The sequence below is a fragment of the Acipenser ruthenus genome, chromosome 1, assembly GCF_902713425.1.
Source record: "Acipenser ruthenus chromosome 1, fAciRut3.2 maternal haplotype, whole genome shotgun sequence".
Lineage (NCBI taxonomy): Eukaryota > Metazoa > Chordata > Actinopteri > Acipenseriformes > Acipenseridae > Acipenser > Acipenser ruthenus.
In genome coordinates, this window is record NC_081189.1 from 89,304,596 (window position 1) to 89,320,425 (window position 15,830).

The following is a 15,830-nucleotide window of genomic DNA, read 5'->3' on the forward strand; positions in this document are numbered from 1 at the left end:
ACTGCTGAACAGCTCTATTGTGAACAGCTATGTTGTGCACTGTGATTGGAGAGAGCGTGGTGCTGGGATGATCACAGTTTGGCAGTACAAAGGGGACGCAGCTATGCGAGTACAGCCCCTTATGTTAACATGAAACAAAGCCAGAGCGTTGTTGTTTTGATTTGTGCTTTGGCCGAAGAATACCACGAGAACTGAAGCTATGGAGCCAGCACTACCACCCAGATCATCTGCACTACCACCGCACCACAACAGGATACATTGATGGTAGAGGGGATAGTTTATTTTAAATAAACCGGACAGCTTGTAAATACACCCTGTGTTGTGGACATTGTATCCTTACCTGCCCCACTCACATCCTGACAGTGACATACAACAGTAGGAAAGCAAATGAGTTTGGATGGAAATCGTTTCTAACGCCCTTTGCTTATGGCCCATTTTCAAATTTGAACAAATGGTATCGTCCATTTACCAATAAGGACCCAGGGGGCTTCCTGCTTCACTTTGATGACAGCACAACTAGAAAACGAGGAATATAGAGATTCACTGTCTGATTCACTTTGAAAGAGTCAAACCAGACAGGTGTTGGATAGCTTTACTTTGCTTACCTTCATCCCGGCCACACAAATACACCATTCTCACGAAATAATATGCAATCAACTGACATTCATTGCAGTAAGAAGAAAGCCTGTTGCACAATTAAGTTTTTATTGATTTTTCAATAAAAAAAATAAAATAAAAAAAACTCCAGTCAAAATACAATAAATCTTAGTACACATAGTCGGTTGTAACAAACTGAAAACTGTGTGAAAGTTTCCCTTTCTTTAAATAACATATTGCAGGATTAAAAGAGAACAGGATGTTAATGATATTAATGTGTAAAGCTGATCCTTGCCCTTCCTTGAAAGGCATGCAATGTTCTCTAACATAATCTAATTCAACCCTCCTGCCTCCTGAATCTGAGCACAATTAATTACATCAATAACCAATGCAGTTTACAGGGCTAGTATATAATAAACCTTTTAAGATTGTATTTTAAAAGTAGTTCTAACCTGTTTGTTATCTTGCTTTGTTCTGTATTAATCTCTCCAGGTTGACATTTCTGACGTTAAATTTTTCAATATTAATGAGCTTGTTTGAAAAATGAGACCAAGTTTCTAACCAGTGCACTTACTGCAAATCATGTGAACCTCAAAGGGTGTATTTGGAATATTTTACATAAAGAAATTGCTAAAGCCTGAACACCTGACTGTGTAAAGATGTCCTCTAATTACAATAACATTCACTTAGTCCCTTATCAGCATAGTCCTGCCACAGCACAGTTAGTTCAATGGGACTACTTGGTATTCTCTTCCCATTTACTTCCTCTTAGTTTCTTAAGGGCAGTAATAGTGAGTCTCTAAAGCCTGCTGAGCGATCAGTTGCGCAACCAAATCGCTCTCGAAATTGCGCAACTTAATCGCCTGTAACTGATTTGACCACACCTGAGCAATTAGTTGCGCAACAAGTTTCCTGCGTTTAGAAGTGTGTGCTGGTGCTGTCATTTCTTTCCTTCAGTCTGTCATTGTCTTTTAGTAAAACAAAAAAAATGGCTTAACTAATTACAGATGAAGAACTGGCTGTCATGGCCGTCTCATCTGTAGTTATTTTAAATGCGATATTAAAAGCAGAAGCGAAGCCACATAAATGCTGGACAAGACCTTGGCTGAGGCGTCGTCAGAAACATGGAGCATAGAGTTGACATCTTTTAAAATAGTTGACATATTTTAAATGTGCCGCCTCTTTACCACAGGAAAGTAAACAGTCAGGCGATTGTAACAGTATATTTGCTTTAAGGAAAGCTCCCTTGCTTGCCTGTATATAACAAATTCAGTTGTTTTGAGACCTGTTATATTTAATTCTTGTGTGTCTTTGTGACGATGGCATGTTGTGACCCCTGCAGAAAGGAATCGATGCACCAATGATTCAAACTGAGTAAAAACAGTCAAGTTTCTATGTGAAATGGTTGTGAAGGTGATGTGTTAAAACAAAGCAATTGAGTTCATGTTAATGATCCAAGCAGCGCAGAATCTACATAGACCCTTTAAAGCTATGTATATTTATTCTGCTGCAGATTTCCCCAGGAGTGATTTTATTGACACCATTTTTTGACTTGACTAAAGGCACTAAAAATGCATAAGGGAAACGGTATTCTGATTTAACTGATCTGAGTAGCTATTGGGGAGTCTCTGACCGTGTGTTTCATATCTGACTATTTAATTGATCTAAACAGTGATGGATCGAAATACTGCCTCCGAGATGAAATTTGAGAAAAAAAATTCTGAAAAGCAAACCTTTATCTGTACCAGTAGCCCATTCCTGTCTGTAAAAAGATTTACATGCTAAAGAGGGGCCTATTTAATGATATAAAGGGTAGTTGTTTTTAGGTCCGCAAGTTTAGATCAATTAAAAAAACCCAATTAAGAAGAATTAGTTACCTCATGCTGTTCTGAAGAGTCATAAAATTAACAAAAGCAGGGATGTAAATACAAGCTTCATTAGCCACAGTGTATAGGTAACCAGTTCAGGTGTGTCTTATTAAACTGATAGTGAAACCAGGAATGGATGAAACTGCTAAGCAATGGGAGTCTTATTTCCATCCCTCTAAATGGGTCTGGTATATTTTTTATACTCCACACCAGTCTGAGTGGTGGGTGGTGTTGATGGTGTTTTATGCTGTAAAGTCCTGCCTGACTGTTTTGTTTTGTTTTGTTTTCTTTTTTCAGGGCGTCCAAAATGGATTTGAAAACTGCCTTAGAAGAATGCACAATGGCACTTAACCTCTTTTTGAACAACAAGTTTTCTGAAGCTCTGGATATGCTGAGACCTTGGTATGTTGGTGTTTGAGAAGTTACTAGTGGAGAATGATGTTTGTTATTGGCAACTTCCAAAAGGCTTAAGAGAGGTTACATTTTTACAAAAATCTCTCTCTCTCTCTCTCTCTCTCTCTCTCTCTCTCTCTCTCTCTCTCTCTCTCTCTCTCTCTCTCTCTCTCTCTCTCTCTCAAATCAAACGGTTAAACAAAACACTATCCAATCAAAACAGTACAAAACACCCATTTACTTTAATATAAATTGCAGTAAACTATGTAAAAATGCATCGTATAGTATCCATTCAGACGTTTTATAAATGGCAGTTCAACCATAATAATTAAATGTTATACAGTATATAGACAAAACAAATGTCAGCATAAATACTTATATGGGCGACAAGAGATGTGATTTTAAAGAATGTTGTGTTAAAGAAAACACAACTGGTCATATTATGTAATGATTGTTTATTTAAACATACCTTTTAAGAACATAAGAAAGTTTACAAACGAGAGGAGGCCATTCAGCCCATCTTACTCGTTTGGTTGTTAGTAGCTTATTAATCCCAGAATCTCCTCAAGCAGCTTCTTGAAGGATCCCAGGGTGTCAGCTTCAACAACATTACTGGGGAGTTAGTTTCAGACCCTCATAATTCTCTGTGTAAAAAAGTGCTTCCTATTTCTGTTCTGAATGCCCCTTTATCTAATCTCCATTTGTGACCCCTGGTCCTTGTTTCTTTTTTCAGGTCAAAAAAGTCCCCTGGGTCGACATTGTCTATACCTTTTAGGATTTTGAATGTTTGAATCAGATCACTGCGTAGTCTTCTTTGTTCAAGACTGAATAGATTCAATTCTTTTAGCCTGTCTGCATACGACATGCCTTTTAAACCCGGGATAATTCTGGTTGCTCTTCTTTGCACTCTTTCTAGAGCAGCAATATCCTTTTTGTAACGAGGTGACCAGAACTGAACACAATATTCTAGGTGAAGTCTTACTAATGCATTGTAAAGTTTTAACATGACTTTCCTTGATTTAAATTCAACGCTTCTCACAATATATCCGAGCATCTTGTTGGCCTTTTTTATAGCTTCCCCACATTGTCTAGATGAAGACATTTCTGAGTCAACATAAACTCCTAGGTCTTTTTCATAGTTCCTTTCTTCAATTTCAGTATCTCCCATATGATATTTGCCATCATACTGACTACTGTCACTTCAATTTGATATGTTTTAATCCCCACCACATACTCCTCTCCAGCTGTCTTTAGTTTGGCTAAATTCACCTATTAGGTTTAATTAGTGCCCAGACATTGCATTTGATGTTGTCCACTCTAAACATTTTTTTTTTAAATAAAAATTAGTCTTTCCAATATCTTCTGCATTTTAATATAGTAACTGTGTGTTGGGGTTAGCCGATTTCCCCAAATGACTGTTTCTAGTATGTAAATAAGAGAAATTGTTTAATATACACAGTAAGTTACTGGTGTCAAATAAGAAGGTATTTGCTAGAAGGACACTGTAGCACAGGATCACAAGTAGCTGAAGCTGGGATAGGAACACAGGCAACAGTACAAAAACAGTTTGGAGAGGTTACCTGGGGAGCAGTGCAAAGAGCAGCCTGTTTGGTTTGATCTTCAATGTGTTCGTTGTTGTCTGGTGACACTGTTTGTTGAAACGGAAGGTATAACAACCACCATTGAGGATTTCGCGGAGTGATTTTCGCTTTGACCGCCTATCCAATATGGTTGTCTAGAAAACATCTTTGTATTTTTTCACAATGCTTCAGTACAGATTTAATAAATCGCTTTCAGATTTTATTGAGCTGTGATCCATCATAGGCAAACCTTTCTCATTAAATTGTATACATGTTGTTGTTTCTTTTTGAGTTTTACAGAGTATACTTTAATTGAGTGTTTCAAGCAATGGCCCAAGCTGTTCCATCAGATGGAACCAACAGAACTGAAACATCACAGCCTTGCATGCCTTTCTAGAATGAGGATATTGGACTCTGTGGGTAGCATTTCGTTCAGTGTATTTAGCAGAAAGATAGTTAATGACCTCTGTATGGGGGGGAAAGTGGGTAAACGTCAGTATTTGAGCAACACAACTCTGAATCACTCTGCATTATTAAAGTGTAAACTACTTCTTAATGGCAGGGCGAAGGCTAGCATGTACCATGCCCTGGGATACAGCACAATCTTGGTGATGCAGGCGGCCATGACCTTCGAACACCAAGACATCCAGATGGGCATCAGCGTAATGAAAGATGCACTACAGACCTGCCAAAGGTAAGGGATTAAAGCAGCATTGGTAACCAAATAAGAACAGCAATATTCAGTAAAAGACGAATTACAGGTGCTCATTTATCTTGGTTACGAATATATGTTTTTCATTGATTTAGGAGAAATATATTCTTTAATCACATATTAATTCGTGACAGTGATGTGAATGTGTTTTATAGACTTGCTCTTTTATTATCTCTCACTAAATCTAAAGTTTTATTTCAAATTCAAAACTTTAGACTGTATTTAAAGGAAGCTGCATGGGGAGTCTGATGTAACTTTAAAAAGAGGATGGTGAGTAGGTAGATTCAAGAAACTGCACAGAGTCCTTTTCTTCAGTCAGTTGTTAGGTTTATTGAAATATGCAGGGAGTCTGGTCCCAGGTACAGGACACAGAATACTCGTTCTTACAATTGTTGCATGACATTAAATACCCTTCTGCATAGGTGTCTCTCTCCTCCTCTTTCTCTGACACTTAACCAATAGAAAAGGTACAACTCATTATCCTGTTAACATATATTTCATTTAGTGTGAGTGTGAGTGTATGTGTGTGTGTGTGTGTGTGTGTGTGTGTGTGTCTAGTGTGACGACCTCTGAACTCAGTGCATTCCTCAAACCCCTGGTGCCCCAAAAAGGTCGATACATCTGGTTTTTGTCATCTTCTCTCCGTTTTGCCTTAGACCCTTCAAGTCCAGTAGTATTATCTCTTACTTTCCTTGTGAACCTCTTGGTCCAACGGCAGCCCCTGGGAGCCTTCTAGCCCCTTTATGCTTTGTATTCCTAAAAGTCTTAGAGCCTAGCCCCTCCTGGTCCACAGCACCAATATCTTGTTAGCTTGAGGTCAATGTTAGACAAGAAGCTTGTAGACACAAGGTCTCTTATCAATTGTTAGCAGTACATGCAATTTGAACCAAACAGTCTGCTATCTGCAATATTAGTTTCTTTTCAGAAAAGAACACCAGTATAGCTCTGCCAGTCCACATGCGTAGCAAACTGCTAATCAATTCTCGATCCATGTTTTCCAACAGAGTCAGTTACAGCAGTGTTGTTCAACGACTGTGTTTTGTCATGAGAACGCATTCCACATTTTGTCACATTTTAGTACAAATGTTAAGGCTTAATTACCTTAAAATGTCTTTAGTGCAAGATTAGGACCCGTGCTTAAGAAATACCTTAAAGTTTAAAAACATTATTTGTACAGAACTGGCAATATAATGTAGCATGCACGGGGGTAGGGGTCAGGGCTGGTAGGTGACACAATCTTAACATGAAGACATAAGCCCGATATCTGCTCCTGCAAGGGAGCCTGGCTCTTTTGTACAGCGGTATCGCCGCTTGCAGGAACCGAGGTTCGCCACAATATAGTCTGTATGTGTTTAGATAAGACAGTTATGCATGTTCTTTTCTCTAGCATGACAGGAAAATAAAAAATTTTCTTTCATCTTAGGGGAAAAAATACCCTTATTTTGTTTGTGCAAGTTAAAGCCCTTTCAAAATAAAAACCTGTTAACAATAAATAAAAATGGATATATTCGCTATAGTTGAAAGCTGGCATTTCAAGTATTCAAAACAAAATCTAAGTATGTAATATCATTGTAACAGGGCAAGTTGCCCTGTACATTGTGTTTTTTTTTTTGTTTTTTTTTAGAACATGGTCTCCCTGTGCAGTATAATTTATTGTTTTGTATTATGATTTATTTATTATGTTTTGACGGCGTAGGCATGTGTTTTGTTATTTTGTTTGGTAGCGTGGATGGGTAGCTCCATCCACAGGAATTAAAAAAACCTTGTGCAGAAGGTGGCCATCTCCCGAATTAAGTGATTAATGTGTTGCTAATCGGGGGATGGTTACCTGTATATAAGCCTGCAGTATTCCCAGCTCGTGGTGGGTGTTTGAGAGGAACGAGAGCTGCTGCCCAGTCGGACCTCAGTATTGTTTTTGTGTTCGTGATTTTGTTTTGTTTAAACCTTTTATTTTGCTCTGCGAGTACATTGTTTTTGTTTAAACCTTTTATTTTATTTTTGTATTAAAATAAAACGACGCAAGCGCCTTTAACTGCAGTACTGGTGTCAGTGTTTTGGTTCCTGCATCTGTCCTGACGTCACCTCACACGACCATCCTGTCACAATCATATAGTCTGTACTTCTCTAACCCCCACAGAATCAATAGAACGTGACATTACATAGCTTGAGATTATGAGGGCCCTCTGTACAGCATGGATGCTGGTTTTATTGTGTAATGATCAGGGGTGTTGACTCAGCTTTTTGGTGACATCCTCAACACTGAGGATAGTATAATAAAGTAGGTCATTGTCAATAATCATGTTCCTTGCTTTCTCATTTCTAAAATTGGACGTTCTCCCCTGAGCAACTGTACTGTTTGTTACTGCAGAAAAACATCCTATTGGCAGCTCTAGATCCACAAGTGATCAAAAACACTTTTTAAACACAGTATGAAGATGACTGTGTAGTTTTGAAACAGAAAAGAATGGAATAAATACATTTGATATGACACACAATCTGTAAGATGGATGGAGAGACAGCCTGTACCCAATAGACCTTTCTTTTTAGCACACTGACCTCCTTTCATCACAAGAGGACAAGTGGTTCTTTTAGATATGTGCAAAGATATTTTTTTTATTTCAGTTTACCCAAAGAAAATGTGAGGGATGTGACTGCCTCCCTCATATCCTTTTAATTTGTATTCTCTTCTTTACTTTCTTAGGTTTAGAAAAAAGAACACAGTTGTGGAATCTATATCCAATTTAGTTTCCAAACAAGCAGCTGACCAATTCAAAGAAGGTAAAAGATGAGCTAATACACCTATACTACTGTGTGTGTGTGTGTGTGTCTTTATTAAGCGGTAAGGTGTAATGTAAGAGGCAAACAATCAGAATTTTAATAAACATCACTACCTTTTGGGATTTACCTCCAAGTTCACTGCACTTAAAAACATATCACCACTATTATACACCATTACTTTATAGAAAAATACTTTTAAAACGTGTTCTGTTTTACCTTTATGTTGTTTTCTTTTCTCGGGTGCCCAAATAGATCTAGACATTTTAGCTTTTTACTTTGCACTCTTCTGCGGTAGCCTCTACAGTTGCTGTAGTGATGGAATGTTTTGGGGTTTTTTTCAGCTTTTAAATGTGTTCTATTTCATACACTACAGAAATCAAAAAAATGACATATCCTACGGCAACTAAGTGATCTGATTGGATGTGATGGTCATAATATACTGCCTAGGTTCTGTAATATAATATTTCATTGATATAATCATTGAAATGGCCCACCAGTGATACAATATAAAAAACATGAATGAGTAAAAAAGACACTGTACAGTACTTGTAGGACTGATGCAGTTTTGACAGACTGATACTGGTCTTGTTCAGGGTTGGGGTCAATTCCTTTTTCAATTCCAGATACTTTTCAAATTTTGTTTCTAATTCCAGTTCCCATTGCTTTGAAGGACATTGCATTGGAATTGGAATTGATTAAAAAAGGAATGGGAGTTGCAATTGGAACTGGGAATTGATTTTAAAAAGGAATTGGAAATGACACTAATAAATCAAACTTCAAGACAGTCTGACACAACCTGGAAACACCACAAACAAATAGCCCAAAATTGTGTTAACATTCAGTAAACCCTTACTGGTACTTTAAAACACATATTGCATACTGGGCCTCTAGAAAGTTTGATTGAATGTTGCTGTGCAAAATGGAAATAATGCAGGTGCTATCATGTTTTTCTTTTTATTGAATCTACCCTTTTAGTACTGTCTGTACTTTTAAAATTGTGAATATTTAATGTATACTGTAAACCCCTTTTAAAAAAAATAAATAAAATAAATCCAGTTGGGTACTGTGTTTAATTCAGGTTTTATTTTTCTGCTAAATAAAGTACAACTTTGAAGAGTTTGCTGGCATAATAAATACAAATAATCATTTTTTCTTTTTTTTTTTTCTTTAGAGGAAATGCATGCAGATCTCTGCTATGCAGAGTGCTTGCTACAGAAAGCGGCCCTAACATTTCTGCAGGTAAACGGCTCACCTAAGCATTCTTTTTTTCAAGGCCAAAACAATATTTAATTGTATAGACTCAGAAGGTACAGAAATAATTTTACTGTTCGATGTACATACAGTGCCTTGCATAAGTATTCACCCCCCTTGGACTTTTCCACATTTTGTAGTGTTACAACCTGGAATTAAAATGGATTTAATTGAGATTTTTACCATTTGATTTACACAACATACTTAACACTTTGAAGGTGCAAAATATTTTTTATTGTGACACAAAAGTTAATTAAACAAAAAAAGACATTTGTTGGTTGCATAAGTATTCACCCCCCTGAGTCAATATTTGGTAGAAGCACCTTTGGCAGCAATTACAGCTGTGAGTCTTTTTGGGTAAGTCTCTACCAGCTTTGCACATCTGGATCCTGCAATTTTTGCCCATTCTTCTTGGCAAAATTGCTCAAGCTCTGTCAAGTTGGATGGGGACCATTGGTGAACAGCAATTTTCAAGTCTTGCCACAGATTCTCAATCGGATTGAGGTCTGGGCTTTGACTGGGCCATTCTAAGACATTCAGGTTCTTGTTTTTAAACCACTCCAGTGTAGCTTTGGCTGTGTGTTTAGGATCATTGTCCTGCTGGAAGGTGAACCTCCGTCCCAGTCCCAGGTCTCTTGCAGACTGAAACAGGTGTTCCTCTAGAATTTCCCTGTATTTGGCTCCATCCATCTTGCCCTCAATCCTGACCAGTTTCCCAGTCCCTGCCGATGAAAAGCATCCCCATAACATGATGCTGCCACCACCATGCTTCACCGTGGGGATGGTGTTCTCAGGGTGATGAGCAGTGTTGGCTTTGAGCCACACATAGCGTTTTGCGCTAAGGCCATAAAGTTCAATTTTGGTCTCATCAGACCGAGAACCTTTTTCCACATGTTTGCTGTGTCTCCCACATGCCTTTTGGCAAAATCCAAACGGGATTTGATATGGGTTTTTTTCAGCAATGGCTTTCTTCTCGCCACTCTTCCATAAAGCTCCAGCTTTGTGGAGCGTCCGGGTTATAGTTGTCCCATGGACGGTTTCTCCCATCTCAGCTGTGGATCTCTCCAGCTCCTTCAGTGTTACCACTGGCCTCTTGGTTGCTTCTTTGACTAATGTCCTCCTTCCTTGGTCACTGAGTTTTGGTGGACGGCCTTCTCTGGGCAGAGTCGTGGTTGTGCCATATTCTTTTCATTTTTTAATAATGGATTTAACGGTGCTCCGGGGGATATTTTTTTATAACCCAACCCTGATTGGTGCTTCTCCAGAACTTTATCCCAGAATTGTTTTGATAGCTCCTTGGTCTTCATGATGCTGTTTGTTTAGATATGCTCTCTGACAAACTCTGGAGCCTTCCAGAAACAGGTGTATTTAATCTGAGATCATGTGACACTTTAATTGCACACAGGTGGACTCCATTCAACTAATTATGTGACGTCTGAAGGTAATTGGTTGCACCAGAGCTTATTTAGGGCTGTCACAGCAAAGGGGGTGAATACTTATTTGTAAATAATTTTGAAAAATATGTAGATTTTTTTCCCCATGTCAACATTATGGACTATATTGTGTAGATCAGTGACAAAAAATCCTAATTCAATCCATTTTAATTCCAGGTTGTAACACTACAAAATGTGGAAAAGTCCAAGGGGGGTGAATACTTATGCAAGGCACTGTATCGGTTGGTTTTAGTTAACTATGGTTGTCGCGAAGCAGAAGGCCCAGTCTGCAGTCTGTTACCTTTTTAGTAAATCACAACAAATAGGATTGTATTCAGGAACAGCTTTTTTTTTTTTTCTTCTTTTCTTCTATACTTAAGAAGTGCACCTGGATTCAAGTCTAGGTTGAGATCAATAATACAACAGTGTAGTGATTCCGTCTTTTAAAAATGCTTCCATGACCACATCTATCCCACCATTTAAAATGAGAGTGAATTGAGAAGTGGTGATCAGTGAAGGTATACATTCAAATACAGCCCGAGTCTATGGCATTGTAGAGAGGGACTTTACCTGGAAATAAACAAAACAGTGTTTATTAAATAGACTCACTCGTGAGATTGAACTACTGAGCTAAACCTATACTGCTAAGAAGGTGGCATTTTGAATAAAGTGTATGCTAATCTGAAACATGGTAGTCTGGACTGACCTGTAATGCAGACAGTGCAATCCTAAAGAAATGCTGATAATAGCTTTAGAAACCTTGAAACTTTGATTTATCAAAATGTTTACAGATGTTTCTGTATTTATTCGTAGGGATATAACTAATGCAGTATTAAATACATAAGTATCTCAAACATTAGAAAAAAGTCTATTCAAGGAATTTGTATTATGGTACAGATTGGGACCAGTACTAAACAAACCACTGATGTGAACAAGTTCTTGTTAAGATGTTCATGAAAGGTGGTGACATTTAGGACATCGGGTTTTCCCAGAAACTTCTTTTTATAATTTTTTTTTTTAGTTTAAAACTGTGGTGTGTGTGTGTCCCTTTATCTCCTACTAGGATGAAAACATGATCAACTTTATCAAAGGTGGGCTCAAAATCAGAACAAGTTACCAAATATACAAGTAAGCAATATTGCCTTTTGCAATTTTATCAATGTGGAAATTGCTGGTTCTAAATAAATGAATACATTTCTACAGAGGTACTACATGCTTGGAGAATAGCAATCACTTCTATACTCGCTGAGCTCTAGTGATAACACTAGCAACAAACAGCAGAGACAGTGTTTTCATACAGTTGAATAATAGTTTCAAAGGTTTACACTCCAATGCGTAAACAACTGTTTTATTTCAATGGTTGTATTTGTAAATTGTGGCTTTAGTTTAATGTCATCTAATAAATGTTTGGAGTTATGTCTAACACTTTTCTAATGGCTGCCAGGGAATGTCAGCAGCTTTTAAACATGACTCAGGATCTTTCTGGCAAGAATGAAACCTACTGCCAGTTTGAAGGGGGCGTGAATTTAGGAATTGGAGCATTCAATCTGGTATGTTTGGCATTGCTTTAAAGTTACATTGAAAACTGCATATGCTCTATAGTGCCTTTTTCACTGCTATAATATCAGTAATCTGAAATGAGTGTGATTCTCATGAAATACTTTCAGGTCACTGTGACCCATGATTCCATTGTAGTGACACCTAATAATCTGTGCGTGGCCTTTTATGATATGCTGTCATTAATATTAATAAGGCCGGTGCACACTGGATTCATTGTAAAAAGATGTGTTGTCACTCGTACATTCAGCACAAAGATGGCTGATTTTAAACCACTGTACAACTGCATGAAGGCCAGTTTAATGCATCACAATAAGACCTTTAGCTAGCCGCCTGGAGGAAGGATGGTCTGTCTAGCCAGGGATTCCCAGAGGTTTCATTTTTACCCTACTAACCTGGTTAGGGTTTTTTGTTTTTCCTCTCCTGAGTGTTAATTGACCACGCTGGCACCAAAGCGAGCGAGCGTAGAATAGCCTTTTCTCGTTCTTCAATTTATTATGTTCTTCTTGGTTGTCATTTTTAACACATGTAAAGTCAGATTGAAACAAAATTATTTAGATTCCAAAAGTAATTAATTACTCTCATACAACAGTTTCATACTTGGTAGGCAAAGGACCATAAGAGAAGTTGGTTTCCATGGATATTTAATGTATTTTTAAAAAATGGGATAAACACATCTGGTGTGCAGTGCCTTTTTAAAAGTATAAACATCATGTAGTGCATGGTGTTTAATCAGTTTATATTTATCAGTAATCATTTATAATGACAACTTCATGAGTGAAATAAATAGGGGAAAAGAAATAAGATTTACATTTTTTCACAGCATTGTGTATATCCAAGTCTACAAAGCAATTTTATTAAGATTTTTAGTTTTTTTTTCCCTCTCATTTTCAGATGCTGTCCCTCCTACCTGCAAGAGTTCTAAGGCTTCTGGAATTTATTGGGTTTTCAGGCAATAGGGTAAGACTAAATCACAAACATCTCTCTGCTTTTGAAATGTATCTTTTCAATTCTGTTCTCCATTCTGGTTAGTGAATCTCCATGGCTACCAGCAATTGGGCTTTTCAAAACAGTTAAAAGCATGTTCCCAGGCTAAATGGAAACTGTTACCACCTCAGATACTTTGTTACGAAGTGTAGTTACACAGCTCCTCTTATGGATGCACACGACACCATGCAGTCAATGTGGTTCTCAAAGTGGTTTATTATTATTATTTATTTCTTAGCAGATGCCCTTACCCAGGACGACTTAAAGTTGTATACAAAAAATACATTATACATCAAAAATTACAGTACAATTAAGAGCAAGATACAAAATACAATGACTTCAGTCCTAATAAGAGCAAATACAAAACACAGTACGATTTGATATCTGGGCAGTTCAAGAGCAGATAAGTGTTGATAGTTACATCAGAGATGTGCTGGGAGTAGGAGAGGCAGGGGTCCAGGGTTACTCTGAGGTTCTTGGTTGAGGAGGAGGGAGAGAGCGTGGTAGATTCCAGAGGAGTGGAGATAGAGAGATCAGAGGAGGGGGAAGATGAGGAGGGGAAGAAAAGGAGGTCAAATTTAGAGAGGTTGAGTTTGAGGTGATGCGAGTGCATCCAGGAGGAGCGGGCAGGTCGGGAGGTGAGGGGACAGAGGGAGTCGAGAGAGGAGGTGAGGGAGAAGAGGGTGGAGGTAGCAGAGTCTACAAAGAGTTGGGAGAAGGAGTCGATAGGAGGGAGGTGAGAGAGAGAGAGAGCGGTTGAGGCAAGGACAGAAGGGGAGAGAGAGCGGAGGTTACTGCGGAAGGGGACAGTGAGGGTAGGTGGAGTAGGGAGAGAGGGGAGAGATAGAGAAAAAGAGATGAAATAGTGATTAGAGAGGTCCAGAGGGGTGACTGAGGGTGGAGGGGCGGTAGGCCCTGTGGAAGGTGAGGTCCAGTTGACGGACGGCTTTATAGGAGGGAATGGAGAGAGAGAGAAGTTGAAGGAGAGGAATGAATCCAGCAGAATCCGGTTGGAGAGTAGAGAGTGACATGAAGATGGGAATCCCATGGTGTTAAATTTTGCGGGATGAGATGGTATAGGAGTGAAGCTCACAGGAATGGGCTGGACCGGGAAATAAAAAAAAAAATAAAGTTCTCAGGACGGGCAAGAACGGGATTTAAACTTCAGGGAATGGGAAGGAACGGGACTACTCTGCCACCAGCAGACAGGAAGAGTGTTCTTTTGCTCTTTTAAAGTCATTAAAGAGCTTATGACATGGAACTTGACTGTTACCATAAACATAAAACATAATATTAACAGGTCTCACTTGAACATATAATCACATTAATTTTACCAAATTATGTTTAATCACGCTATAATTAATCAAATAATACCCAGAAATACACAGAGGGCGATCTCCATGTCCTGGTGTGGAGCCAGAAGACTGTGACCTCTTGGCTCCTTGCATCTGCCAGTGTGGCTGACAGTGACAGTGAAAGTGAGAGTAGCCTAATTTTATCAGGTTCAGGCACCTCTTATGAATGTGAATTATGTAGTGATGGATCTGATTTAGGGAGAGAACAGGGATTGTCTCCTGTATCAATTCGAGCTGTATGCCTCCGATTCAGAAGGTTCAAACTCAGAGAGAGACCAACACGGACGGACCAGAGGGACAGCAGATGTCCGCGGAGAAGCAGCGTCTTGGCAACACGGAATGGTCAATAAAAACCCTTGCGTATAACATAGATTGATACTTAAAATATTTCATATTACCCATAATTGTTTGTTATGTCAGTCCTTTTTTTTTGTTTTTTTGTTTTTTTATATTTAGTCGTTGCCAATTTTTTTACCCCGGTTTTTTACCCAATTTAGTATTCCCAATTATTATCTGTATCCTCGGCTCACCGCTCGCAATCCCCCCGCCGACTCGGGAAACGGCGGCTGGAACACGCGTCCTCCGAAACGTGCTCCTGCCAAGCCGTCATTTTTCGCACTGCAGATCCACAGCAATGCCACCAGACCTATAGTGCCGGAGGACAACACAGATCTGGCGGCTCCACTGCAGAACCACAGGCGCCCTATCGGCCACAGGGGTCGCTGATGCGCGGTGAGCCGTGGATTCCCCTGCCGACCTAAGCCCTCCCTACCCGGGCAGCGCTCAGCCAATTGTGCGCCGCCCCCTAGGAACTCCCGGTCACGGTCGGCTGTGACATAGCCTGGATTGGAACCTGCGATCTCCAGGCTATAGGGCACATCCTGCACTCCGCGCGGAGCACCTTTATTGGATGTGCCACTCGGGAGCCCCTCAGTCCTTTTGTTAACAATATTGATACATGAATGATACTAACAGAATAACCGAACGCTGTGGATTGCTACTGGCATGTATTTAACATATCTCTCTATATACATACTGTATATACATAGTATATTAAGGATGTGAACATTTTCTGTTTTTATGAATATTACCCCTAATCATAATGCAGAGATGCCAATGGCTACGATTTGGCCGTAGCAGCTACTATTTTGGAGGTTCTGCTACGGCGCTACCTTGAAGGGGTATGAATAATACTACGATTTTTAATAAATAAATACATGATGGATACTCCCTGAACGTTTTTATGAAATATTATTTCAATACCATGTTTTGTTTTTTTTGTTGTTGTTTATTTTTTCAATGAATTAATAGTTCGTAAT

General features: G+C 38.9%; 1 protein-coding gene across 3 annotated transcripts in view; it reads left to right on the top strand.

Annotated features, from left to right (window-relative positions):
- LOC117421114 (tetratricopeptide repeat protein 39B-like) overlaps positions 1-15,830 on the top strand; it is a 44,513-nt gene that overhangs the window by 16,175 nt on the left and 12,508 nt on the right. For all 3 annotated transcript variants that reach the window (XM_059031764.1, XM_059031772.1, XM_059031765.1), the window contains 7 exons: positions 2,763-2,867; positions 5,001-5,132; positions 7,852-7,928; positions 9,100-9,167; positions 11,676-11,740; positions 12,057-12,162; positions 13,064-13,129. In XM_059031764.1, coding sequence (XP_058887747.1) covers positions 2,763-2,867; positions 5,001-5,132; positions 7,852-7,928; positions 9,100-9,167; positions 11,676-11,740; positions 12,057-12,162; positions 13,064-13,129 — 619 coding nt within the window. The remainder of the gene's footprint in view (positions 1-2,762; positions 2,868-5,000; positions 5,133-7,851; positions 7,929-9,099; positions 9,168-11,675; positions 11,741-12,056; positions 12,163-13,063; positions 13,130-15,830) is intronic.